The 27,316-nt window shown below is 41.9% G+C and overlaps 3 protein-coding genes across 4 annotated transcripts; all 3 read left to right on the forward strand.

The window, feature by feature from the left end:
- The first annotated feature begins 1,096 nt into the window (after positions 1-1,096).
- abcf2a (ATP-binding cassette, sub-family F (GCN20), member 2a) lies at positions 1,097-7,958 on the forward strand. The gene is made up of 15 exons (XM_076295368.1): positions 1,097-1,162; positions 2,208-2,378; positions 2,530-2,742; positions 3,326-3,508; positions 3,866-4,037; positions 4,451-4,546; positions 4,909-5,011; positions 5,116-5,211; positions 5,324-5,443; positions 6,004-6,093; positions 6,205-6,315; positions 6,582-6,644; positions 6,785-6,913; positions 7,088-7,291; positions 7,395-7,958. The coding sequence occupies exons 2-15, from the start codon at positions 2,231-2,233 to the stop codon at positions 7,509-7,511; spliced, it is 1,845 nt and encodes a 614-aa protein (XP_076151483.1). The 5' UTR covers positions 1,097-1,162; positions 2,208-2,230; the 3' UTR covers positions 7,512-7,958.
- Positions 7,959-8,406: 448 nt separating this feature from the next.
- faim2a (Fas apoptotic inhibitory molecule 2a) lies at positions 8,407-17,387 on the forward strand. Its single transcript, XM_076295369.1, has 12 exons — positions 8,407-8,471; positions 9,351-9,558; positions 9,730-9,863; positions 10,044-10,108; positions 10,225-10,278; positions 10,388-10,438; positions 10,724-10,763; positions 10,952-10,989; positions 11,111-11,198; positions 12,973-13,068; positions 13,417-13,470; positions 14,063-17,387. The coding sequence occupies exons 2-12, from the start codon at positions 9,405-9,407 to the stop codon at positions 14,207-14,209; spliced, it is 921 nt and encodes a 306-aa protein (XP_076151484.1). The 5' UTR covers positions 8,407-8,471; positions 9,351-9,404; the 3' UTR covers positions 14,210-17,387.
- A 636-nt stretch (positions 17,388-18,023) lies between these two features.
- Positions 18,024-23,277, forward strand: ttc19 (tetratricopeptide repeat domain 19). 2 transcript variants are annotated; one of them, XM_076295371.1, is made up of 10 exons: positions 18,024-18,302; positions 18,502-18,593; positions 18,858-18,968; positions 19,100-19,138; positions 19,269-19,325; positions 19,994-20,055; positions 20,301-20,395; positions 20,524-20,678; positions 20,973-21,135; positions 22,293-23,277. In XM_076295371.1, exons 3-10 carry the CDS (start codon positions 18,864-18,866, stop codon positions 22,481-22,483), a joined length of 867 nt encoding a protein of 288 aa, XP_076151486.1. In that variant the 5' UTR covers positions 18,024-18,302; positions 18,502-18,593; positions 18,858-18,863; the 3' UTR covers positions 22,484-23,277. The 2 variants fall into 2 exon arrangements, with proteins under 2 accessions (XP_076151486.1, XP_076151487.1); XM_076295372.1 differs by having other exon boundaries at positions 18,505-18,593.
- The last annotated feature ends 4,039 nt before the right edge of the window (positions 23,278-27,316 follow it).

Below are 27,316 nucleotides of genomic sequence, written 5' to 3' on the forward strand. Positions count from 1 at the left end.
TTATCCATTTTTGTAACTGTCATTAAGCCTTATGGATGCATGGAGTGGATCACAACAGGACCTGCTATGTTAAATTCTCAGTGTGATTTTTACAGTGTGAAAGTTTGCACGTTGCATGGGTAAAGTTACGAACTTTAAAACGTGTTTGTTTTCAAAGTATTCTCAAAACTCAAAAGCTTTTAGACTGAATTGAAGGTAACTTGTGTTTTGTATAAGCATTGTAAAATACACAATAAACAAGAATTTGCCAAAGTGTTAGGTTACACAAACCAGCTCACCTCTGTTGCCTGTGAGCAGTCCCTTGTGTGAAGTCTGTCCATTTTTGTTACCTTTGACCAAATCAAACTATCCACGGACCGGTTGATATTTTATAGTTGGATGATGGCAGCTATGTTCATGTTTTTACCTTAGACATCAGATTATTGTGTTGAGTAAACAATTAAACTTTTTTGGGGGAAAAGTTCCTGTCATTGTGACTACATTGTGATTCTCTCATGTGTCAAGCCTGGTTTGTTTGCATGCTTATATAGTCTTGATCTGATGATCTAACATCCGATTTGGACAAGTAGCATTAATAAAATCAAGGGATAATACAGTGTGTTCTGCATTCTATAGATTTTTGTTGCAATCTGAGGCCCTTTGGTGACATGCCCTTATTTTCAAAAACAAACAAAGAAATACAAAGTCCAAAAGCTTCATACTTTATCAGAATTGTGTCGACATTGTTGGTCTAGATATTGCTATAGGCCTTGCCTTTTGACTGTGTGAAAACAATAGGCGTAAGATTTTGTGGACCTGTGAAAGATGATGGAGACAAAACTAACTTGTGCTAATGGACTGACTGGTCATAGGCTTTTTTGGCAGCCTACTTATTATTACACAACAATGTATGATTCCATGATTCGACTACACCGGATTTATGAATCAGTACTGACAACACCTGATTATTCATCAATAATTGCATAAAAATGATGCAATAGCCTACATTTACTCTGCGTGGGTAGCCCACGATTTTCTTCCTTCCTCCCTACCCAACTGCGGCTAGAGGGTGGAGCTAACGCCCCAATTCACAATATCATTGGTTGGCGAGCCGGTATTGGGGCCACGCGCGATACTACGCTTCATTACTGGTGGTGTGCCGGTGGCTGTGAGCAGGAAGAGGGTGAGTTTGTAATCGTCAAAGGCCTTTCACAAGAATTATTTCGCTTAATATGTGTTCGTTATGTAAATACATCGTCATTTTGAGTAACTAATCTTTCTGGTTTTCTGTATAACCTACTTGTTGCCGTAGTCATTAATCAACCTACCGCATAACGCCATGTAGCTAGGATACCGTTAGCTAACAAAATGTATTGTTGAGACCGGGCCACACGAGCTTGGTGGCTATCTTGTTGGTAAGTTAATAGTTAAGATATCGTAAGGTTGTTGCCATTTTAGTGTTTGTCTTCGATTAAATGTGTTTAATATGATTTCTATTGGTTGAAATATGATCATTCATCCCAAGTGAAATGTTGCCGATTAGCTAGGTTTAGCTACCTGGGTAATGAGTTAACATTAGCTATCTATGGCTAACTTAGCTGTTCGTAGTCCCGTTTAGGCAGAGATCTTTTTGAGGCCTCGTGCGGATGCCAGTGGCCATATGTAACGTTAGGGTAATGTTAACGGTATCGTTTCGCGGTATAGTAGGCTATGGAACACGACCATCTTTGGGCATTTACTAAACCTGGCACCGTCTTTCTAATCGTATTCTGTGTCCGTTTACTAGTCTATACAAATCTACCATATAAATTGCTGCCCGGCGACTGTTCACTGACGGACACGTGATTTTTGGCTAACGTTAACTGTTAGCTAGCTGCTGAAGTCAGCTGGTTGCTCTTGTATCCAGTGGGATGCTATGATATTACAAAAAAAACGCTTGGCGATCCTGTAGTTGGGCCCGTTTCTACCGCTCTGGTTAGGCCTAAAATGACGGCAGCGAACCGGTAGCTAAGACCACATTTAGAGTAACGTCATGGTTCTTTATAATGGCTGCTGAGTGGACCAGACACATTTGTGAGATTAATTTTGGACCTTTGACGATACGGCGTATGCAAACGGCTTGTTAATAGCTATTTCGAAGACTTATTGGGTAACTGCGCCAAGTTTTTAATGTGTCTCGGAAACGGTTGACTGACATGCTTTGTGTCTTTCTTTGTTGGTGGCCTCAGGTATTTTAGCATCTTCAGCCGCCATGCCGTCCGATTTAGCGAAGAAGAAAGCGGCGAAGAAGAAAGAAGCTGCAAAATCTCGCGGACGCACTAAGAAATCCGACGAGTTGAATGGAGTGAACGGCGAGGGTGACAAACCGGAAAGTCAAGAGAATGGAGCAGCGGATGATGGTGAGAGCTCAGCATGTTACTGAAGCGCATTGGGCCTGCAAGGTTCACCCGTGTAAAATACCATTAGTAAAGCGTTTGTAAAACTTGATTCTTAATTTCTTATCTGCTGTAGTTGCCATTGTTTGAAGTTGTACTATTCCTCATATGATAGGGATGGCAGGTCTCACAAAGGAGATAGATGAGTTTGAGCTGAAGAAGACTGAAGCACGAGCAGTGACTGGGGTTTTGGCCTCCCACCCCAACAGCACTGATGTCCACATCTCCAGTTTGTCGCTCACCTTCCATGGTCAGGAGCTGCTGAGTGACACTAGCCTGGAGCTCAACTCCGGCCGCCGCTACGGACTCATTGGACTCAATGGAACAGGTGCGGTTAGTGGTGTCAGTGACTGCAGCAGGTGGTTCTCTTGCTCTGTCTTATAGTTAATTGGTATAAGTATGGAATTCTGTAATAGCCATTCCATAATAACCAGAAACAAATGACCATTCATAGCACTAAAGTGTATATTTAATAGATATATTTAACAGATGCTTTTCAGTGAAGCGACAAATAATACATTTTATTCGTGTCTTCACTGCACTTTTTTGTGTTTTGATTAGATGGTCTTGAAATAGAGATTTATGAACAATGTGTTATTTTGCTACTCGTATCTCAAGAACTGCAGTGAAGTGATGAAATAAAAGGCCGAATGAATGGGCACTTGCCACAGTGCATCTGCTCAATGACAAAAACAGTCCGAAGCGTTTTTCTGATCCATGCAGTTCTGGTAGTTAGCTCCACACAGTTGAGTAGTACCTGAGCTCTGTTCGTCAGTAATTGTTTAACAGGAGCTTTTAAGTGAGGCGACAAATAACACAAGTTTATTGGTGTCTTCACTGCACTGTACATTTGCATTTTGTGGAATGTGTACATATGGAAGCTGATTTAATCCTTGCCACCTCTCCTGTAGGCAAGTCCATGCTGCTGTCAGCCATTGGCCACAGAGAGGTACCCATCCCAGAACACATTGACATCTACCATCTGACGCGGGAGATGCCGCCTAGTGAAAAGACGGCCCTGCAGTGTGTGATGGAGGTGGATGAGGAGAGGATTAAGCTGGAACGGGAGGCAGAGAGGCTTGCGACTGAGGACTGTGAGTAGACACTAAAAGGGTGTGGGGAAGGTCGCGGGCTACTCACCCACGTTTTCATAGGAGCTGTATCTGTGGCAGTTTCCTTTCCTAGCCGTGGTATAGTAAATGACCTCTTTTGATTATGTTTCACACACTTCAATTGTTATGTGTGGACACTTCAGAAAAGGAACAAAATGCTTATCTGGAACCCTTTGTCTTAACTGCGTGTGCACTTTTGGGTTGTTCCAAAGTGCACTCCATTTACACACCTTTCTGCAAAGGTAAATTAAAGTGATGTATTCCTATGTGTGGCCCTCATTCACTGTTAGTGTGTGCGTGTGTCTGTGTGTGTGTGTGTACGCGTGCTCCCCCTTTCAGCCGAGTGTGAGAAGCTGATGGAGCTGTACGAGCGTCTGGAAGAGCTGGATGCGGACAAGGCGGCAGTGCGTGCCGGCCGGATCCTGAACGGCCTGGGCTTCACCGCTTCTATGCAGCACAAAAAGATGAAGGACTTCAGCGGAGGCTGGAGGATGCGGGTGGCTCTGGCCAGGTAGGTCTAGGGTCTCGCCACACTCAAGGACACGGCAGTACCCACTGTCATGGCTTTTTGTCAAGTAGACAATAGGGTTTCAAACTGAATTTCACTCCTTCATTCACTTCTCAGTTTTTGTCTTTTGATTAGATGGTCTTGAAATGAAGATTTATGGACATTGTGTTATATTGTCACTTGTATCTCAAGAACTGCTGTGAAGTGATGAAATAAAAGGCCGAATGAATGGGCAGTTGCCACAGTGCATCTGCTCAATGACAAAAACAGTCCGAAGCGTTTTTCTGATCCATGCAGTTCTGGTAGTTGGCTCCACTCCGTTGAGTAGTACCTGAGCTGGTTCATTGGTTGCATTCATGTTCTGAGTGCTAGTTTAACAGCAACATTTTTGTAATGGCTTGTCTGCATTTCTCCAGAGCGCTGTTCCTGAAGCCCTTCATGCTGCTGCTGGATGAGCCCACCAACCACCTTGACCTGGAAGCCTGTGTGTGGCTTGAGGAGGAGCTTAGTCAGTGAGTAGCCGTCTAGTACTGTAAGATTGGTCAAATGACAAACTGTTTCTCTGGGTCTAGGATGGGAATTTTGCTTTTGCTATGAACCCAGCATGTTATAAGACAATTGTATACAGTATGTGAAGTATAAAGAAGTATTTTTTTTTTTTGTGAAGGGAGTGTTGCAGAAATGATGTAAACAAAAGGCCGAATTGTAGCTCCCCATTAAGACTCAGTACTTGGTGTGATGGTGCTTTGACAAAAACCTCGGTGAAGCGTTTAACTGATCCCCTGACAGACAACAGGAATCATTCCCCCCTCTTTAAGAAGAACTGTAGTGATCCCTCTTGTGTTTTTTTTTTTTTTTTTTTTTTAATTGACAGGTTTAAACGTATTCTTGTCCTGATCTCACATTCCCAAGACTTCCTCAACGGCGTGTGTACCAACATAATTCACTTGCACCAGAGGAATCTCAAATATTACACAGTAAGGCGTCTTCCTCACCCGCCTTGGCCGGTCTATCTAACAGGGTACGCACACATTGCATTGTTTGCATTTACCACTTCATCTCATGCCGTCACTGTGTTCAGGGTAACTATGACCAATATGTGAAGACAAGAGAGGAGCTGGAGGAGAACCAGATGAAGCGCTTTAACTGGGAGCAGGACCAGATTGCACACATGAAGGTAGGCACTATACTCTATTGATTTTAAAACAGACAATATTTTACCCTTTTAAAAATTTGTTTTATTGTATCCGTTTTCATAATGAACCATTTTATCATTTTGTTTCCCCCAGAACTACATAGCACGGTTTGGCCATGGCTCTGCAAAACTGGCCAGGCAAGCCCAGAGCAAAGAGAAGACTCTACAGAAGATGGTGGCCTCAGGTCTGACTGAGCGAGTTGTGAATGACAAGGTGGGCAGAGGTTTTCAATTAATTTCAAATGGCAATATAGGACTTTTATCAGACCATTTATAGTGGTTTTCTGGCACTGCATTCCACCTGGCCAGGACATTTTGGACACTTGAAGGATATTTTTACCCACTGTAGTAACCTGCAGCCTAAAATAAAATAAGCAGGCATTAATAGCATATTATCAAGTGAAGAAACACAGCAGTAGATTTGATTTTAATTGCTGGCGCTGCAAATTGTGCAAAGTCACACTTTTGGTTGGTGCGCTGACATGATGTGAACAAAAGGCCGAATTGTAGCATCTCCACCAGGCAGTTTTGTTCTCCGTGTGGAGGTGCTTTGACAAAAACCTGACCGAAGCGTTTATCTGATCAGTCTGCACAACCCTCACATATAGAATATATTAATAGAAATGAGTATTTGGAACAGAACAAAATGGATGAATACAAATGCTGAATACGATTATGCAAATAGAGGTTTTCTTCAGCTTGAACATTTTCATTGGTCAGTGATGGAATAGCATTGACCACTACTCAAACATCTCATGTTTCTTCTTCCTTCAGACCCTGTCATTTTGTTTTCATCCCTGTGGGAAGATACCCCCTCCTGTCATCATGGTGCAGAATGTCAGCTTTAAGTATTCTGATGACACGGTAAGGCTCCACATTGCTCTCAGCACACGTGCTGTTCTGTCATCTTTTTCACTGCTGCTGTGTTAAGCAGAATTACCCATGTACTTACCTTCTCCTTTTGTTGTCTTGTAGCCATATATTTATAAAGACCTGGAGTTTGGAATTGATCTGGACTCACGGGTGGCCCTTGTGGGGCCGAACGGAGCTGGAAAGTCCACACTGTTGAAACTGTTGGCTGGAGAGGTATAGATTCACATCTTGATCTTATATAGACCCTTTCATGGAATTTTCATTATCAGCATCATAGTTGGCCCCACAAGACTTCCTTTTTTTACATTCCATATGTTATCTTAATGCAGAGGAAGTAGATTTGGGCCCAAATAGAATGTTCAAGCATTGTTTTTGTTTACCTTGTTGAAAGGGTTCATAGTTGACAGGATGTTGTATGTTGGCCTCTTGTAGTTTTCCTGTCTGCATATTTTTCACCAGCTTCCTTCCTCTTTCCACAGCTTCTCCCTTCTGACGGTATGATCAGGAAAAACTCTCACGTAAAGATTGGCAGATACCACCAGGTACAGCGATTGAATGAGGGATTTGATTCGTATGTTATAGCACCACCTGAATCTGCCGAAATCCGCAGAACATCTGTAAATGAATTAGACCAGGGGTTTATGTTGTCTTCATCTGACTTATCATCTCCTTCCCCTCACAGCACTTGACTGAGCAACTTGAGTTAGACTTGTCCCCTCTGGAGTACATGTTGAAGTGTTACCCAGATATCAAGGAGAAAGAGGAGATGAGAAAGATCATTGGGCGCTATGGCCTGACTGGGAAGCAGCAGGTGAGCTCACAGACAGACAGGGGCTATCCTCTGGGGCTGTCCCAAGTAAAGAGTCCATCTGTTCTCTTTCTCAGAGTGGGGCGGTGATGGTATAAAGATCTTTTTTGTGTTTATTTTGGTAATGTCAGTCATGAAGTTGAGTCTGTAGTAGGTAATTGTCCGTTTCCATCTTAGGTAAGTCCCATTAGGAACCTGTCAGATGGGCAGAAATGCCGAGTGTGCTTCGCCTGGCTTGCCTGGCAGAACCCACACATGCTCTTCTTGGACGAGCCCACCAATCACTTGGACATCGAGACCATTGATGCTCTGGCAGATGCCATCAATGAATTTGAGGGTGGCACGATGCTTGTCAGCCACGACTTCAGGCTTATCCAGCAGGTACGGCACATGTAATGATCAGTGCCAACTTGCTGCATGTTCGCTCTTATTTGGAGTGTGTGAGGTACTCATCCTTGTCTGTCTCATGATTGTCTTACTGTAGGTGGCTCAGGAGATCTGGGTGTGTGAGAAGCAGACCATCACCAAGTGGACCAAGGGCATCTTGGCCTACAAGGAGAACCTGAAATCCAAAATTGAGGGGCAATCGCATGACCTCTAGAGACCAGACAATCAAAAATTGTCAAATGTCAACAGCATCTCCCATCACCAGCCTGCATGTTGAGGTTTTCTTCAGAGGTGATGCTGGCCCCTCCTCAAATCACTCTGGTTACCTTCATAGGCTGATGGTAGTCTTGGTAACATTAGTCATCTGCAGAGCATCATGTTTTCTAGTCATTATGCAATTCTCCTTACAGGTCTACGGTTTTTCATTCCTGGAAATATTATTATAATGGAAATAATAAATATAAGTACTCGTATCTACTGTGCACTGAACTTTTGTTAAGTTCATACTGCTGCAGACATATCCTGTCAGGCTGCAAGTGGATGTTCTAAAAGTGAAGTTCTCAGAGGCTCTTAAAGAGCTTTTTATTATGTCATGTATTATTTAATGCTATATCTGCTGCAATAATGCATTTGGCCAAAATAAAAGATTCATCACCCTCTTCTTTGGTGTTATGTGTGCATGCTGTTCGGCAAAATGTCTAGTGTAATTAATTGGTTTTGTAATCAACCTACGAACAGCATGTTAATGTCTGTAAAAGAGCATAACCCGTTTGAACAATTGGTGCTGTATGGGTTAATGGTATAGAATGGATAAAATTAACACTTTTTCTGTTTACTAATTCAAACATACAGTTGTAAGTGACAATGATGTTTCATGGATATAATTTTCAACTAGCATCACTACATCTATTTCCATCAGTCAATTTGTAAAAGGGCTACGGGGTCTTGACAGGTGGATTATTTAAGAGGGACTAATGTTTTCCAGAAATACATTTTATACATTTTAACATCCTGGTTTAGGACCATAGACCATAAGTTCTCCGGTCGGGGAAGCGTGCGGAAGATGGGAGGTCTCCCGTCAGGATTCTCCAGGATGTACGTCAGTACATACGGTGATTGTCTGGTTGTGTTTTGGGTTAGCATAAAGGCTGTCAACTAGTGCTGTCACTTTCAGGTAAATATAACCTGCTGTGTTCAGATAGACGCATTAAAGAGTGCATGTCGCTGAAGAGGTAGAAGTTAACCCGCATTTGTAAATAGTTTGTACTGTCCCGGTCAGTGTGAGTTAGGACGTTATTCATTGCGAAACCGAAATTGTGGTAGCTTCTAAGGACATCTAGTTAATCCCCTCTTCTGTGAATCCTTGCTATGGCTAGCTAGCTTCCATAGCTAACATTAGTGTTCGCTAGCATCGCCATCACATTAAAAACGCCAGTGAACGATATTATTGATTTGGTCAGACGAAGCTTTGCTTAGACATAACATCAAGAAAAAGAACTACCGGTCTTCTTGAAAGTTTAACGTATCAAAGTCAGATAGCATGTGAGCTAAAGAATCTGGTAGCTAGGTGCAGTCTGGTAGTTAGCCACTATATCCAGTAACGAAGAGGCGTGAAAGCCAAGTCCCCGAGTAGGTCGTGTTATTCCTTTTTTGCTGTACAGGTGGCTGTTGTTGCTGCCCATATGTTATTCACGTATTCGTCCATTGGAGCTACAATGTAAATATTTGAAAAGATCTATGCAATGAACGGACAGCAATAATAGACTAACACGGGTTTACTAATCTTAGTGTTCTGTGGTAACATTAAATGTTTTCATCGCATATATATTTCACACCGAATAAAAGCCTGTTAGCTATTTGTTTTTGGTTTCTGAGGATAGAGCATTATTCAGCATACCGGCTCAGTGTTAGAACAGCACTTGACAGACGTCGATCTCGATAATTATATCCCATGCCTATGTTTAGATAACCTAACCTAACTTATGTTGCATACATTGCAGTGAGGGTAAACAAAAGATGTCTGCATTTTTTTTATTCTCTGCAATTGTTTCAGGTTATTTGTGTGCAGCAGCTGTATCCTCTCTTGAAACATCAGAACTGCTTAACCATGAGCTTACCAGCAGCGCCCCCGAGTTATGCAGAGGCCACAGCTGGAGATAAGGAGGCTGGGATCTCCTCTCCTCCCTATGGAGGTCCACCTCCCATGATGCCGCCACCTCCTGCCTGCCACCCCAGCTGGGCTTATGTGCACTCCGGCCCCAGTATGTCATCAGGTTACAGTACTCCAGGACTTGTGAATTTCACTCTGTCCTGTATGCTGTACCTATGTACTGTTAAAGACCATGTTAAGCACATGACTTAAACTTCATGGGCCCCTCTTTGAAACTTTTTCCACATACTGGACATCTAATGGTTTTCTCCTTCTGTATTAGGCCCTGGCTACAGCAACCCCTATGCGTCAGACATGTCCTCCCCGTTTTCGGACCCCAGCTCCAGTGGCAGCTTTGACGGTCTCGGAGGAAGCAGCTGGGAGGACAAAAATGTCCGCCGCATGTTCATCAGAAAGGTTAATGTCCAGCTTGTTTATTATTTCATCTTTACACATCAAATAAAATATAAGAAGAAAAAGTGTTTGTTTGTATGGTTAGATCACAATCAAAGTGCATCCCTTGCAGATGAAATGCTATCTGCTGGGTGGCAGTCATTGGAGCTCTCAGTGCTTATGGTGTGTGTGTTTTATTTTCAGGTGTTCAGCATTCTCATGGTGCAGCTTTTGGTGACGTTTGGTGTTGTTGCCCTCTTTACATTCTGGTGAGAAGCATGTTTACCTAAGCAGGCTCACTTTGTCAACATCTTAAAGACAGTTAAGGCTTACACAAACAGGAAAAATAATTTCACTCCCTCCCTCCCTTGTCTTTTCCCTACAGTGAGCCCGTTCGTCAGTTTGTTCAGTACAATCGCATTGTTTATCTGGCATCTTAGTAAGTATTCAGCCCCTTTCCACTCAGGTCATTAGTCCCTTTGGGAATGCCGAAGAGGTTCTATGTTCTCATTTGTTTGTGTGTTTGTTTGTTTTTTCTATCCCCACAGCATGATGTTCATGGGGACTTATCTGGTGCTGGTGTGCAGCACAAGTGCCCGGTAAAAGCAAGACTCTCCTCCTTTTCCCAGTCTGGTTCCTTTGAGGCCTCTCAGGGTCTGCAAGAAAGATCGGGCAGAATGGTCTCTTGTTATCATGCAGACCCTCATGAGATCTGGCTAGTAATTGTAAAGAACAGGTCACAGAGGGCTTTCTGATAGTATTTTTGTAATGTATAAAAATTTAATATAACAATGAGTAGTGAATGTATCTGCTTTGTGTGCAAAACTTTAATTTCATTGCAACGTGATGTACTTAAGCTATGTATTTGATTTCCCCCCCTTTAGACGACAGTACCCAACCAATCTCATTCTACTTGGAATCTTTGTAAGTTAATAGATATTAATTGAATCTACTATACTGGTTGATGTATTATTATTACATCTTGTATATTATTTTATGGTATCTGTAAGGGAGCTGGTTCACTTTTGTACTAGCAGCTGTTGTGGTATGTTTGTTGTAGTTGTTGTGTGGTGACAATTGTACGTACCCAAATTTTCTTTCCACCACCACAGACTCTTGCGATGTCCTATATGGCAGGCATGCTGGCCAGGTATGTTGTCTTTTGTCCTGAAATTCCCTGCTATTTGTGTGTCCATGCACATAAGACATTGTACTGTGATTGTTCTGTTTGCCTGCTGAGCTGTCCTCCTGTGCCACTTATGTTTCCATAGCTACCACAACACTAAGGTGGTAATGCTGTGTGTGGGCATCACGGCTGTGGTCTGTCTCGGAGTCACTCTCTTCTGTTTCCAGTCCAGGGTGAGTCATCCTAGCCACAGGGCCGTCCGCCACGACTGTGTTATTGACCACAAAAGTAGTGATTACTTTGGACAAATTTGCATTTGTTTTGACCATTAAAGTAAAAATGTCTTAAAGACCTCACAATCTTTTCCCCAGCTCTTTATGTGTCTTAGCATTAATTTGCGAAGGTGATTTTGTTGTAGACATAATTTATGCTTGAATCCTCAGAGGATGTGTGTTTTCTGGTTCACTGTTCTGCTTGGTATATCTACATTAAGGTTAAATTCCTCACTGACTGTTATATCAAACTGCATATCAAAGTGGATAGACCACTACCGCCCTCATGTCATATGGCACCTGGGCCCAGTTGTTCAAAAGAAATCTGATTGGATTTTGCCTATCGGATTGGATCAAATCTTGAAAATGGGTTCTTCAAAGGGAAAACAGGATCCTGAAATCGGATTGGATCATGTAAACTAATCTTGGTTTTGATCTGGATAAAACCTTCAATAAAAAATAAATAAAATAAATAATAAATAAAAAATAAAACCTTTTTGTTGTTCAAAACTTGAGTTGGATTGGGATAAATTTGATCCAAAAAATAGGATTACCCTGATCCCGACAGAAAGGTGGATTTCAGGCACAAAATCTTACAGTAATAGGAGAGGAAGTATGATTTTTTGTATTTATTTATTTGTCATGGATAAGATGAGGGGTCTGATAATGGAAGGGGGTGTTTGTATTGTTTTATTGTGGTGCTTTCGGTCTCTTTAGAGAACATAATCACAGCTACCTCAGGCCACCTATTCTAACTGTTCTTCCTTACATAGCCACTAGGCTAGATTGTGGTATAGTTCCATTTAGAAACACAGGTAATCCGGATTTCGTAATCCTGAAAAGGTTGTATCTGGATCAGGTTGATCCAATCCTCAATTGCTTTGAAAAACGGGCATAAAGGAAATATGGATTACCTGATCCTGGATTGCAAAACATGGGATTTCCAAATCCGGATCATTCTGATCCAGATTAAACTTTTTGAACAACTGGGCCCTAATGATAGCCAGTGATCCCAGTGTGTTGGGGGTGTGGTGTGTGTGGAGCCAGAGTGATCCCAGTGTGTTGGGGGTGTGGTGTGTGTTGAGCCAGAGTGATCCCAGTGTGTTGGGGGTGTGGTGTGTGTGGAGCCAGAGTGATCCCAGTGTGTTGGGGGTGTGGTGTGTGTTGAGCCAGAGTGATCCCAGTGTGTTGGGGGTGTGGTGTGTGTGGAGCCAGAGTGATCCCAGGGTGTTGGGGGTGTGATGTGTGTGGAGCCAGAGTGATCCCTGTGTGTTGGGGGTGTGGTGTGTGTGGAGCCAGAGTGATCCCAGTGTGCTGAGGGTGCTGTGTGTGTGGAGCCAGAGTGATCCCAGTGTGCTGAGGGTGCTGTGCTGTGGTTGACTCCAGAGTGATCCCAGTGTGCTGAGGGTGCTGTGCTGTGGTTGACTCCAGAGTGATCCCAGTGTGCTGAGGGTGCTGTGCTGTGGTTGACTCCAGAGTGATCCCAGTGTGCTGAGGGTGCTGTGCTGTGGTTGAGCCAGAGTGATCCCAGTGTGCTGAGGGTGCTGTGCTGTGTTGAGCCAGAGTGATCCCAGTGTGCTGAGGGTGCTGTGCTGTGTTGAGCCAGAGTGATCCCAGTGTGCTGGGGGTGTGGTGTGTGTTGAGCCAGAGTGATCCCAGTGTGCTGAGGGTGTGATGTGTGTGGAGCCAGAGTGATCCCAGTGTGCTGAGGGTGCTGTGCTGTGGTTGACTCCAGGTTGACTTCACCTCCTGTCACGGCCTGCTGTTCTCCCTCATGATGGTGTTGATGGTGACGGGGCTTGTGCTGATCTTCACCGCCCCCTTTGGCTATGTGAGTCCGTCGACACACCACTCACACACACAGCCCTGTGGTCTTTGGAGCGCACTTGTGGCTTTTTTTATGAATGGTTTACATTACTTTAGTCTAAAAGTCTAACAGTCTTAAGTCTAACTTAGAGGTTAGTTTCATAACTAGGTTAAATTAGTTAACTAAGGTTAATTTCATAACTAGGCAAAATAAAAAATTTGCTGATTTAACACCATGGGAAAGATCTTAACAACAAACATTGATGAGTCAGCTCAGTACATATAAGCATATGCTACGTTGATTACTGTTATATTCAGAAATGTCATGTTTGTTTGAAAAAGACCATCTGACATGTTGCATACATTTTCACAGATCCCCTGGTTGCAGACAGCATATGCTGGACTGGGTGCCTTGGTCTTCACACTGGTAATACCGAAGAAGCTCACCTCTTTAAATTGACATTGTTTGTTATTGTCCTACCATTCCATTACATAGTGTATATAGTAGTACTTAATACATAGAGAATTACATTGCATTGATCATATGTGCTTGCCTGGGTACCACCAGGCTGATTCTCATAAAGATCCTTTGTTCACTTCCGATTTCGCAGGGGCGTAACCACCAGTGAAATTACAATTAAACTGGTACATGAAACTCACCAAATGTTTTTGGAAGTACAGCAAACGCATCTGCCTTGCAAACGACGGTTTGAAATGCAGTTATTTACCACCATTGTCAGTTTTTGGTGATTTGGAAATGGGCTTAAATTGGGGTAGTTGCCAGATGGTTCTGCTGAGCAAATTCAAATGCCCTCACTGATTCGTCCGGGTTCACCCAGGCTACACATGCAGTTTCAGCAGAAAAGAATGCAGACAGGCATAGTGTGTGCCCATCGGTGTTTGTGCCGTCTTCCCACACACTCACTCCCACACTCCTCCTTTGGCACGGCTGTTGTTTGTGCGCACACACGTGTCTCACACATGCGCTGGGGTGTTTTGTGTTTTTGTCCTCGTTGTAGTTTCTGGCGTTCGACGTGCAGCTGCTGATGGGGAATCGCCGCTACTCGCTGAGCCCGGAGGAGCACGTGTTTGGCGCTCTCTGCCTCTACATGGACATCGTCTACATCTTCTTCTTTCTGCTCCAGCTCTTTGGGAGCCGTGAGTGAGCTGTGTCTGATGCCGTCAGTCCTCAGCCTTGACCTGTCTATTGACCCTACTCTACACACACACACACACACACACACATAATGTACCTGCACGCACACACACACACATACACGCACTCACGTAAATTAACTGACATGAACTGTTGGTTGCACACACACACACACACACACACTCACACACACACATATGTTCACTTTTATTTGCTCCCTGAGGAATGCTGGATCTTCAACCTCATGAACCGCTGATGATCGGTGGTGCACTGGGGTTATGAATAACAGTTTGGTTAGGTTCTGTCTTACCTCTTGCTGTATGTGCGTGTGCGTGTTTATTCCTGAGTTAGGATAAGGATGAGTCATGTTTATAAAGCCCAAGTAAAGCAGCCTTTTTATGGGAAGGGGTACACTGTGTACCCAGGCTTTAAAACACACATGCACAATGCGCATATACTGTACACACACACACACATGTGCAAACCCGTAAACTCTACTGTCCTTAAGACAATCATAATCGGTTTGAAGAACTGGACGACAGGAGTTAGTCATCATTAAAAAAAGAGTGTCCGGCTGCGGCGGTTGTTTTACGTTAGCCATCCAGGTATCACCAAAGTGAACAGTATTCAAGGGCCACTTGCAGCAGATATTGTATAAGCCCAGCATGCAGTTGCTTGTCAGGTGTTCTGTTCTTTTAGGGGAAGTGTGTGCAAACTCAGTAATACTTATGCCAAATGACCTCCGAGGCCCAATGAACAAACTTCATTTGTTGCAAATCAGAGTGCTGTCAAGCTGGAGTGTGTGTTGGCGGTAATTCTGTCCATACGCTGAGCATAGAAGGAGTAAGTACAAAGGCAGGTAGACATTTTCAGAACATTTCACGCATTTTCCTGACAAAGTCAGGTGATATTATATTGATATTTAAAGCTGCAATATGCAGCTGAGTCTAGAACTATCCATGAAACCACAACTAACTTCTCCACCTCCATCCACCTCTTCACCCAGCCCAATCATTGACTTGAAGTTTCTCTTGGCCTCTGATTGGTGCAGGGGTTGATGCAAAATTTGAGAATGGATTATCTATGTTGTGCTGCCCAGGCTGTCTAATAAGCCTGGTAAATAGAGTCAGAAAGATGTGCTTATGAGCTCATTTTTAACAAAACATACACAATACATGCTGTAGTTTGTACTTTGTACAAAAATGATTATTGAAAGGAATTTACTGTTAAGTAGGTGTACTAACGGAATACATTAAATTATACATAAATGTCTATAAGGAAAATTTGGGTTCTGAAGTGGAGAGACTACACCAAGTTTAGCATTCCTCTTAGCTCAGCTGCAGGTTGTTTTACTGGGACACTCTTTGCAAGCGCCCCAAAGAGTGAGGTTCTACAATGAGGCTGAGTTAAGGAAACCACTGACTGATGCACACATTCCGATTAGGTCCCATCTTTGTGGATGTCTGTAACGTGGATTCCTAAAGTGTTGTCCATAGAGCAATAACCTGTCCAGGCCTTGCCTTGCATGCAGACCTTGTCGTTTAATGTACTGTGCAGAGTTGGACCAAGTCCATCTGTTCTGGCCAGTAGACACAACTCCCATGATGTCACTTAGAGCATGGCTAAGTAGATAACCTTAAGTGTGTGAGGAAGTAGAGTGTCTATGCTCAGATTGGTGGGGAAAAACTTAAAGTATTATTGTACAATGCCTAACTGTGAATGTTTTGGCATTAATCAAGAAGTTTGAATTTGTTTTTTTTAATATGAGCTACATTATTTCAAATGTTATACGTCATTCAACAGAATCATTCAGACTTATTCCAAAGCTCCTTTGAAAGAACAAAAACAGAGATGCAGATGTTTCACTTTAACCTAAATATATAATCATTCCTGTGCTGTAGTTGGGTTGCAGAGGCTGTTTTATGATTGTCATGTATTGAAGTGTATTTTCTGACATGACGAGATTGCTGTAAAGGCCACAAATACTACTGTAAGGGCTACCTCTGTAGTTTGCCCTTTCATCTTGTGTCATTGGGCTCTTTCATAGATATCCTATCCAGTGCATTGTTGTAATATTCCCTGTCCATTCAAAAGGGCCCTGTTATAGCACTGCAGTTCATTAATTTCTTCAGTTCACCTGCTGTATGCCATTGCAACAGCTCTAGTGGTCTAGAGGAATTCTCCCAGTTGAGTTAAGGTGATGATGCACAGCACAAACCTCTTGAGCAAAGTTAATGGGTACTGTTGATGACTGGTGGTGTTTTGGGCATCTACCCATTAATTTATATGGAGAACTTTGACCATCAGTGAGTGGGCAGTTTTTCATGACCATCTAATCTGAAAACTGGGAACAGGTCATATAATTGCCCAGCAACATTGCTCAAAAAGTTGCCCTATGTATCATCAAGTCTTTGGATACTCTTAATAATAGGAATTTAGCATAATGGTTTATGCACTATCAACTAATTACAGCAGCATCTTAAGTGATATTCTCCTTTACAGAAAGTTATACTTTTTTTCTTGTCATTTCTTTATGGTAATGGATTGATGGATCATGTAGCTATGAGATTGAAACATTGATTGATATCAGCGACTTGCTGGATTTGTATGCCACTGGTAGAAAGAAACCAGGCCATGATCTTGTTGAATGTGCCAAGTGCTTGGCAGAGAAGGGGTATGTATCTCTATGTAACACTGAGAGTGTTAATCATAGTTTCTATATGCATATAACCATGGATCTAACCTTTATTCCTTTCTTTAGGGTTTCCGAAACTAAGGGCAGGTGTAAAATAATCTTCAAATTCCATTCCTTGTGTGGGTTAAGAGTAATATTTTGTTAGAACTTCAGCTCTTAATGAACAAATTTTGTCTGTTGTGCAGGTCTCCCTATATAAATGTGCAGTGTGTGAGGGTTGAATATGTGATGTCTATTTTTTTTCCTTAGTCTCAGCACTAAGTCAACCAGACCATCAGTTTTTAGTACCAAAGACTAGTGCATGAGGAGTGTTGTATAGTGTGCCCTAAAGCAGGCCTGCCCTGGGCAGGGTGATCCCACATACAATAGAAGCAGTCTAATTCACCAGGTCCTCAACACACTGATACATTGGACGTGGGGAACTATTTTTGTAGGGGCCCTTTTGTATCCATTGGTCCTGTGGTGAAATAAAAGAATGCTTCACGATGGAAAATGTGTCCTTGTTGTCACTATAACTTGCTGTTATGGATAGTAATGAAGGGTTCAGGTGAGTACATTTGTGTGATGAACTTGTTCATTGGCAGGCATACAAAAGATAACACAACTCAATTAATACGTGTAATTTGTTTTAACCTAGAAATCGGTTTGTTCGTACACTAAGATGGAAACAAAAGTGAAATAAGGTTAGGTTAAATGGAGAGTGTGTTGTAAAGTCGTAAAGTCAGATAACTAAAATGTTTGCTATTATGTATTTTGGTCTCTCCAACTGAAACTTCACTTTTCACTTAGTGTAAAAGTGGACCATGAAGGTTGTAAATTGGTTTAAACAGTATGCAAAAAGACCCTAACTGATTATTGTTATTGATTTATTGTAGTTTTGTAAGAATAGTGTGTAGGCAACCTTTGTTGGGATTTTGACCTCAGTATTTTTTGTGCATTGTCAGCTTTGTTTTATATTAAGCTACTATTAGCTAAACTTTTTAGAGGTTTCATACTTTTCCAGACATGTTAATAATTATGGAAACTAGTAGGCCTATGAAATTAATCCAGTAGTAGACTATGCATAAACGCTTATATGTAGCTTTAAGAGATGTCACGTGGTATCGTCAAAGCATTTCCTAATGAAATATGGCGCTACCCACTAGCTGTCGTCTTCTAGTTCTACACATATCTAGATATAATTCGTATGTTTTGGAAACATCACGTATTTGTTTAACGAGCAATTTATTGCTCGCTAAAAGGCAACTGACGTATGGGCAAACTGCAAGGATTTCTCCGTCCTTGTCGTGGAGGAGCGCAGTGAGCAGAAGGTCATTCCGACGTTGTAATATCACCAGTAATCACGTCAATGAGAAAAGCCATAATGAAGAGAATTCCAACAAGCGGAGTGCATTATGGAGTGCTGTTGGTAAGTTAGTTTATGTGATTGTAGATTTTACATGTACGAACAGAAGTTAAAGATTTGACATAATGCAGGTTACTAGAACTCCTGCAAAACATGTTACATTCAGAAACGCTAGTGGGCGCGCAAGTTAGGTAAGCCCAGAAATGTCAATGTCCACGTGTGGCTGTAAACACCAATTTTTTTCTGGTTTGTCATTTCATAGCAGCGTTCTCTTTCTTCGGTAAGGCTGACGATGAGAGAGATGAAGCGCAGAAGGCAGAAGATGAAATTATTTTGCTCTTGAAAAAAGCCAAGGTAGCTACCATCATGGCATAACAAAATGTACTGCATCTTCAGCTTGCACCATTTTACAGGTGCATACTGTCAAATGGAGACACTGTATCGCGAGTGAACTGTGTAAACCTTGTGAAAACATATTTGATTTCTTGATAAGATAAAAAGGCCTAATACACTTTAAATATTGGCACACGGCATCAGGTCCATGAAGTGGCATAGACCTCTAAGTATTTGAAGCTATTTTAAGTAACGATCTAATGCATTTGGTTTGATTATCCTCAGCTTAGTATGATGAGGGACGAGTTGGAAGCAGCCAATGTTTTCTTGCATCAGGCTATAAGACTGGCTCATCAAACTCATAACACCCAGGCCATCATCTACACATACAGCTTGGTATGTTGATCTCTCCTGTATCACCACCTGTCTGCATGCACCATTTTGACAGTGATACAGTCATATAGAGAGATTTAACTCTATAGAGTTGGTTGTGTATTCTGATGGTCTTCTTCCTTCAACCTTTACAGATGGCAAACCTTGCCTTTGTTCAAGGTCAGCTGACCAACGTGAGTAAGAGTGTTGTGTCAGATACATGACCCAGAGTTGGGCTGTATTTTAACTCAAGAACGGAGTTGCTTTTTGCCACAAGAATAGAGTTGTTTCTCATCATAGCTGTGCTCATATCCATGTTTACAGGCAGAGAAGCTCTTCAAGGCAGCCATGAGTTTCATGCTGTCTGGGGGAACGCCTCAGGTAAGAAGGGGAGACCATGGTGGACATGCTTTAGCTCATCATTTGGATGTGGTCTCTTGTCATGCTTTTGTATTGTCGTCTTCTGGGTGTGATGGTGTTTTTGAAGAGGTCAACCCCCATACACACACACACACACACACAATATACTATTTTAAAGGAACCATATGTAAGATTGTGGCCAAAACTGGTACTGCAATCATTTTCAAATTACTGTAGAGCCGTGTATCCCCTCCCCCTCCCCCTGACTCGAGGTTGCCAACCCGGATGCCGAAACACTACTGACTTTGTGATTAGTAGATAGGTGGAGGTTGGCGCATCAGGCCAAAACACAACATGACATGACAAAACACAACATAAACATAATTTGAGGGCTGCAACTTCACTTTTTAAATGACAATATCCTGGCCGGACTACTGTTGTTAGTGATATCAGTATTTGAAATAAACATGATTTCTTAATGTCTAGTGACATATCAGGGCCATTTTATGATTAATTGAAATACATTTCTTACATATGGTTCCTTTAATACTACTTTTAATTTATTCTCTAAAGTTGAGCTGGCTCTTGAGCAAAACAATTTCATTACTTATAATTCCTTTTATGAGTACATGACCATAAACTACTTGAACTTGAATTTGTGTATGTGTCCCCACTCTTTCTCTGGTTAGGATCATAATGCGGTCATTGAGATGTCCCTGAAGCTTGCAAGCATATATGCCTCTCAGAACAAGTAAGCGTGCAGCCACCATTGCCAGATCTTGTAAATGAAAGTAAGGTGGGCTCTGTTTTCTTGGACGATTTTGTTTGGTTCTTGTTGTAGTAAAATATAGTTTGTGTAGGCCTATATATAATATAGCTAAATTAGCTATAGCTATAGCTAAATTATTCCTGTTTGTTATACATGTTCTAAGTTCCTCAAAAAAAGTGAATTGAGAGGATGGTCATATATATTCTTGTCCCAAATGTCCTTGCTAGGAATGAATTGGCAGAGCATGGGTTCCAGTTTTGTACAGAATCTCTGGAGGCCAAGATCGAGAAACACAAGGACCTCTCCCTAGAGGAGTTATCAGGTATCCAATCAACTCCTCCAAACCACCAGTTTTCAGCTGTCATTGTATCCATACAAGGCCTGCTGTTGTTGGTGACGGATAGTTGTTGATGTCTGTGGTGATGTTTCCTTGTCCCCCCCCCCCGTCAGACGAGGAGAGGAAGGACACGCGGCTGCTGCTGGGCCTCTGTTTGGATGCCAGGGCACGCTACCTGGCCGTCACCCACCGGCTGACCGAGGCCACGGGCGATTACCGCCGCGCCCTGCAGATTTGCTCTGAGGAGCAGGGAGAGACGCACCCACAGGTGCAGCACCCAGCTACTTCCATATGTCATTGTTTTAGTTTGGCACTTTCTTACAATTCACATTACTAATAGCCTAATGTTTTGCTGATAAGCTTTCTATTTGTTCAGGTGCTCAAGTGTCACTTTCCACTCATTCATGTTAATGTGTCTTTATAGAGGCACGTTTTTGTCCAGGCCGCTTGAAACTGACTTGTGGTTATTCCGGAAGCCGGGGCTGTGCTATGTAGCTTCTCATAGTACCACTACTTTTGGTTTCTCTCTCCCCCCTCTCTCACCCTTTCTGTGTTGTTTCAGACTCTGGTGCTGATGAGTGATCTGGCCACTATCCTGGACCTTCAGGGGAAGCATGATGAAGCCCTCAGTCACGTGAAGAAAGCTATGCAGCTGGGGAAGGAGGCTGGCCACCCTGACCAGCACGTGCTTCTGGGCAACATGGCTGGCATTCTGATGCATCAAGGTAAACAAAAAATGGAAAAAGAGGAACCTTCAGTAGCTGCTTTCAGATATAACATCCGGAGTATATGCGGAGCTTTGTCAAACGGAGGTCCGACCCTTCGGGTGATTCAGATATGATGCTAACTAGGGATGTAACGGTATGAAAATTTTCACGGTTTTCGGTATTATCACGGTATTTTTAAAAATATATTCAAAAAGCAGTGATAGGCCTACACAAGCTGAAATAGTTTCAAAAAGTGTCTCGTTCACCTTTTCCTTGGTCATGTTTAATTGGCTATATGCTTATAGCTTAACTTGCCCTACCATGACTTGGAGTTTGCTATTTCTGTTATTTAGATCCAATGAGTGAGACCAAAGTAAGTGTTAAAAATAAAACCTCTAGGCTACTGTATTCTCCTGGTAATGTGAGTGGATTTAATGATACAGTGCACATTTTGCGGTGAAAATATTCCGCCTTTTAAAATCAGGTGTAGCCTTATCCGAATACCAGTTAAAACCATCAACAGAATCAGTAGGGTACCAATTTTGTTTAATTGTACCAGGCCTACTGTATGTCAATGACAGGCTCTGATGAAGCTGGGAGGGATTAAACACATGGTTTCCACACCGTGGTAATTAACTATGATAATTATGATATTTGAAATGAAAACGGTAATTGTTATTGTCAACATTTTTATCGCGGTTTACCATTACCAACAGTAATCGTTACATCCCTAATGCTAACATGCTGACATTATACAGTCATATTTGTGAACGACACCGACGCACATTAACAGAATCTCCGTGGGGTTGAACAGGTTGAATGTGGTTGAACACTCACATGAACATAATCTCCGCATGTTCTTCTCTTCGTTCAGACATGAGCTCATTTACATATGGTAATGTCTGTCGGAAATACTAGGAGGAGAGCAGTAGAACAGCCGGCTAAGTTCGGACTTCCAAATGACCGTTTATGTTGTTCAGATATACGGCCCAACCGTTTAACATCCGCAGAACCTCCTGTCTTACACGTATGAATGGAGCTAATGTAAACTTTTTAAGATGTGAACAAACTGAGTCTTAGGTATTGGTGTAGAATGAAGCTTTGCATGTGAGAACCATCTTGTACTGTAGGGTGTGAGCCACATGTCTCTCTGTCTGTGTGTGTGTATGGGGCAGGTCAGTTTGAGGAGGCCAGCCGGCTGTACCATGAGGCCCTGGCCCTGGCGCAGGCTGTCGGCGACGGTGAGGCCGCAGAGCAGATCCAGCAAGGACTGAAGGAGCTGGCCAGCAGGAGAGACGCCCAGGCGGACGGCAAGCCCGGCGGAGGAACTGAGTGTCCGACAGAAGGCCAGGCAGCGTCAGACTGACGTGAAAAAAAGTTCCACCGCAGGAGCCCGGCACGCCGGCGGCAAGCCGCAGGTGGAAATGTTTGTTGTGTGTTAAAAGTCCCTTTGCCTGCGCCCGCACCGTGCCACCACACCGTGCCCTGTGTCTTTGTTCCGTCTGTGGTCTGAACATCCAGCCAACTGCCATTGTCTGAGTGAAGTCGTGTAGCCCACTGTTCACCAGCTGTGACGAGGTCCTCGCCCTCTCTCCCGGTCCCCACGCGATGGGAGCTACCTTTATTTGGTCCTTCTCCCCCTGTGTGCCCCATGTGATTTCCTCATTCAGATGTAGTGGAAAGGTGAAATGCACAAGCTTGTGCACCAGTTGATGAGACTCAGGGAGGCGGCGATATAGGGAACATTACGGCCAAGGTCTAGAGGCGCACAGCTATCATGTTGTGAAACTGTTTACATGTGAATGAAATGCAACCATGGACAGAGCAGCTGTATTTTAACACATTTGTATGACTGTCAGGAGGACCAATTGAATGCTGCATCTGATTGGCCTTGAGCACAATACAGTGTAGAAGACAACTGAGGGGATTCAATTGGAACGGAAAGCACAATTGGATGCCAAACTCAGAGGAGTTTGAGAAGAGAAGCTAAATCATCCTGTGTTTGAAAAGGAGATTGAATAAAAGTAACCTGTCATAGATCTTATCCATGTTGTGAGCTTTGATTGGATTTTACACACACAGTCATCTTTGCATCATGTCAGCCTGATGTAAATGAGTTCAAATGTACGTTCCTCACACTTCATCATTTTAATATCCTCAAAAAAGTCATCACTGTCCATTTGTACGGACTTTAATAATATTCAAAGTTATGCACTTCATAATTATTAGTCAATTTGGGCTTGATGAAAGAACATAGAAATGTGTACATTATAAGTCACCTGTCAGTTTTGTCATTAGTTGAGCTTTATGCTTGCCCTTATATATTATCGCTGAGGAAGAAAGTTTTAAAATTATATGTTTGTGTAAGTTTTATATTTCAAATGAATTTCTATCAAATTACAGGTATCCAGTAATCTTCAATATTTGCATCCTGTCATCAACGGCCACAGAGGTTGCAAATTGGACAGCAAACAGAGGGCTTATAAGAGAAATGTTCTGTAGGCCACGCCACGCTTCCCTCCTATCAATCTGCGGTTAAATTCAAACTCCGTTCTCCTCATCTGCTGTGGCACTTGCTTTGAGTCTTACTCTAAAACCCTCACCTTCTCCCTATGCATCACCTGCCTTACTTTGGTATAGCATGGGGGGGAGGTTTCCCTGACTATCCACGCCAATCCCTGCCAGAGGTTTGAGGGGCCTGTCCTGAGACTGCACTGAAACACCCGCTTGTGCTAGGCAGACTTGAAACTTGTGAACTTGTAGGAGTATTGTCATACACAGGGTGGCAATGTTGATAGTAGTTTGGTTTCATTGAGGTCCACTTGTAAGATTTGGGGTGGTGTGGGTCAAAAATGTTATTTCAGTCTGATTGTAAAAGTTGTGGCAAACAGCCACAGAAATTAGGTTAATGGCAAAATAGAAGCTCCCTTCTATATTTAACTTGAAAGGATTCTTAGATTGTCAGCTCTTGTACTTTTAAATCACAGCCAGAGGCTGCTCTAATTTGCTGTGTTTCCGTGAGAGTTCCACACAAACCTATAGGTTTCTTTGCATGTGTTTCATAATATTACTTTTTAACATGATATGATATGCCGGTATCATAAAAAATATACATATCTCATATCTAAATAATATACACAGTATATGATTGAAAAGTAAATTGTGCATAGGGCAAGATAGGATGAAAAACTAGTTGTTTACATGGGCAGTTATGAGGAACAAAATAATTTACCAATTAGGCCTGCATTTAGTAGTGAACTCAACAAAATAGAGTTCAGAGAACATAGTAATTTTTAGGTTGTGAAGTCCATGCTGTTCTAGTCTTATGTATGAACTGCTCTCTTTTGTCTCTTTGAGTAGACTAATCATAATGACTGTTTTTGAGGTGTTTAATGAAGCCTCTCATTATTGACATTATTATGTCATGCTCTGATAAATAGACTTCTCCATGCTGGTTGTGTGGTCCAATTATGTGTAATCCTACATACATTACTCCATCTACAGCCAAATGCAAAATACATTTAAATCCTGTTTTTGGTTTTGCTTGATGTCTTCTCAACAGTATCACTTATTTATTTACATCCACTGAAATGTTTTGTTTGGGGCTTATTTCAAATGATGGGGCCAGGTTGTCTTAAGTTGTACTTTAATTGTATTCAATGAGCACATCCTTTTTTTGATTAAATAATTTCCCATTTTATGTTTTTTTTTTATTAGTAGAGGTACATTTTGGGTGGATCAATTAGTCATGCAACTATGGAGGCAGGCACATATTTGTGTGTGGTACATGTAAATGATGGGTGCCATTAGCAGAGCCATCGGAGTCAACAAAAAAAACATGCTAATTACAGGTTCCTGTGTAGGGCAGAGGGGGAACCAAAAATATGTATGTGTTCTTACAGCAAGCCAAAGCATCAGTCCCATTTCTCCCACAGTGCGGTTTGACATCTTCCTGGACACTCTCCCACACTGTTTACGACACGGTTCTGCTTTCTGAGAACTCATTCTGATTGGGAAAGGAGAACAGCCCTCAGAAATGATGGATCACTTGTGAAGTTCGTCAACAAATTTCTGGGTAAAGAAAGTTTATCTCTCCTGTACCCTTCACAGATGTATACTGATTCTTCATTATTTACTAGCTATTTTTGTTGACTTCCATTCATAATCAATGGAGGTACTTTAAAAAGCCAACAGGTTCTGTTTCTGAGTAACACACAGCATAGCCTAGTTGTGCTAGAACATTTGAGACCTCATTTGTTCTTAGAAGCCTCAGGCAGGTACCATCAAGTATTAAAGGGAATTTCATTATATAACCTTTGTATTAGTGTACTTGGCAGGATTTTGCCATGTTTTAGATCAACACACGCCCAACACATCCCTCAGGGGATATCAATAGAGGCACTCGGCACTTCCCATAAATGAAATAAAGTTTAGCGCTCAGATCTTCTAAGCTTTGTAGACAAAACACTCAAGGCCATGGTACCTAGGGTAGTCTTTCCGTTATTAAATTCCTGTACAATGAAAATATGGCTGTTATTTTCTTTAACTCTTTCCAGTTGCTCTTGCATGGCGTGACTCCACGTTGTACCACCTCTCTTCAGTTTCAGCCCTTAGGCGTTCGATCCCAAAGGCCTGGTGATGCAGTGAACTCTCATCTACAGTGCCTAAAAGTGTTTAACCCCTTAAATATTTCCACTTTTACTGCTTTTATAAATGGAATCTTGATCAATGTAATTTGGCCTTTATATATTATTAATTAACATTACTTTGTAGAAATGTGCTTTCACTTTAATATTAAAGGGATTTTTGTAAATTATTGTAAAAAAGGGCAAATTAAAATTACAAAGATTCCATTAAAGCAGTAAAAGAGGAAATATCCTTATATCATGTATATCATCTGTATATCATCTGAATACCAGGCTTTGGCTTATAGTACAGAAAAAAAAACACTGTTCACGCAATGATATAGCAAGAAAAGGTGACTTTAATAGGTACCCCGCCAGGTTGTGTAAGATTTCACTTGGCAAAAACATGCAGAGTGAGGGGATGAGAGGCCACTTATCTGATCTGTCAGAACAACATTATCTTCATTTACTGAGGTGGACTGGTTTGTTGTGGGAAACAGTTGTGAGCTGAAGTGCAACATTTTCTCAGAATTCTGAAAGCGTTCAGCTCTGAAAGCTGGCCTCGTTGACAAATCTAATTTGATGGAACATCTGGCAGAGCAATGCAGGAAGAAAAATTGCAATCAAATCAATTGGGAAAACCTGTGTTACTCAAAATCTTTCACAAGCCACAGTGACTGTCACTGAATTGTAATGTTCAAAGGAGTCTACTCAGTATAAATCTTGATAAGCAAACCAGCCTATATCTCTACATAGTATCGGAATAGTTGGTAGTCTTAGCCAAAATGTGTCGGTAGGCTTAATGTTTTCATGAAAAGTGATGAAATTAAAAGCAATTTCCTCATAGCTACAGGCTTTTGGTAAGTAATAAAGTAAAGCAAACAAAGTTTGAAAGAAAAGATCATTTGTTATTTATTTTGCAAAGATTTTCTGAAATGGCTTGGATAAAATAGTATAGGCTACCCCTAACAAGATGATGCATTATTGGATTATAGGGATGTCTCAAGCTGACTATTACCTTTTAAACAGTGCCACAGATGTATTTGACATTGTATAATTTAGCTTATTTAAAAGTAGTCATTCTGCAGTTTGGCATCATTGTGTGTATCAGGCTGTCTGAAGAGATGAGAGGAAAATGATGAGTAAGCATGTTAAGGGTATCAAGGTTATCAAACTAAGCTGATGCAGCTGCATGTTTCTGTGACTACAGTGGCATATTACAAACAATGTGCAAAGCACACATGTGTTTAAACTATGGCTGCATAGTGTTTAAGGTATGCTACAAGACGTTCAGGTATTGAAGCTTTGGTCTAAGCATTCGTTTTTAGTGTGTGCAATCAGGAAAAAACGGTAACTGTGATTCTATTTTTCTCTATTTCTGTAAGAATGTTTGTTTTTGTAAAAACAAAAATGTCATCTGATTACTGCAGAATTTGATTTTCAGAAAACGTTTTGAGTCTGAGAAAATGACAATAAAAATAGAAACACAAAGACGGCAGGGTTTTATATAAAGCACATCAGTGTGCTGCTGTTGATCTGACAGAGTCATTAAAATGGTGCATGTGTGTATGGTT

Source organism: Alosa pseudoharengus, unplaced genomic scaffold, assembly GCF_046254945.1.
Source record: "Alosa pseudoharengus isolate Yale_2024_CS ecotype anadromous, Long Island Sound unplaced genomic scaffold, YU_APseudo_1.1 YU_APseudo_1.1_scf_2, whole genome shotgun sequence".
NCBI lineage: Eukaryota > Metazoa > Chordata > Actinopteri > Clupeiformes > Clupeidae > Alosa > Alosa pseudoharengus.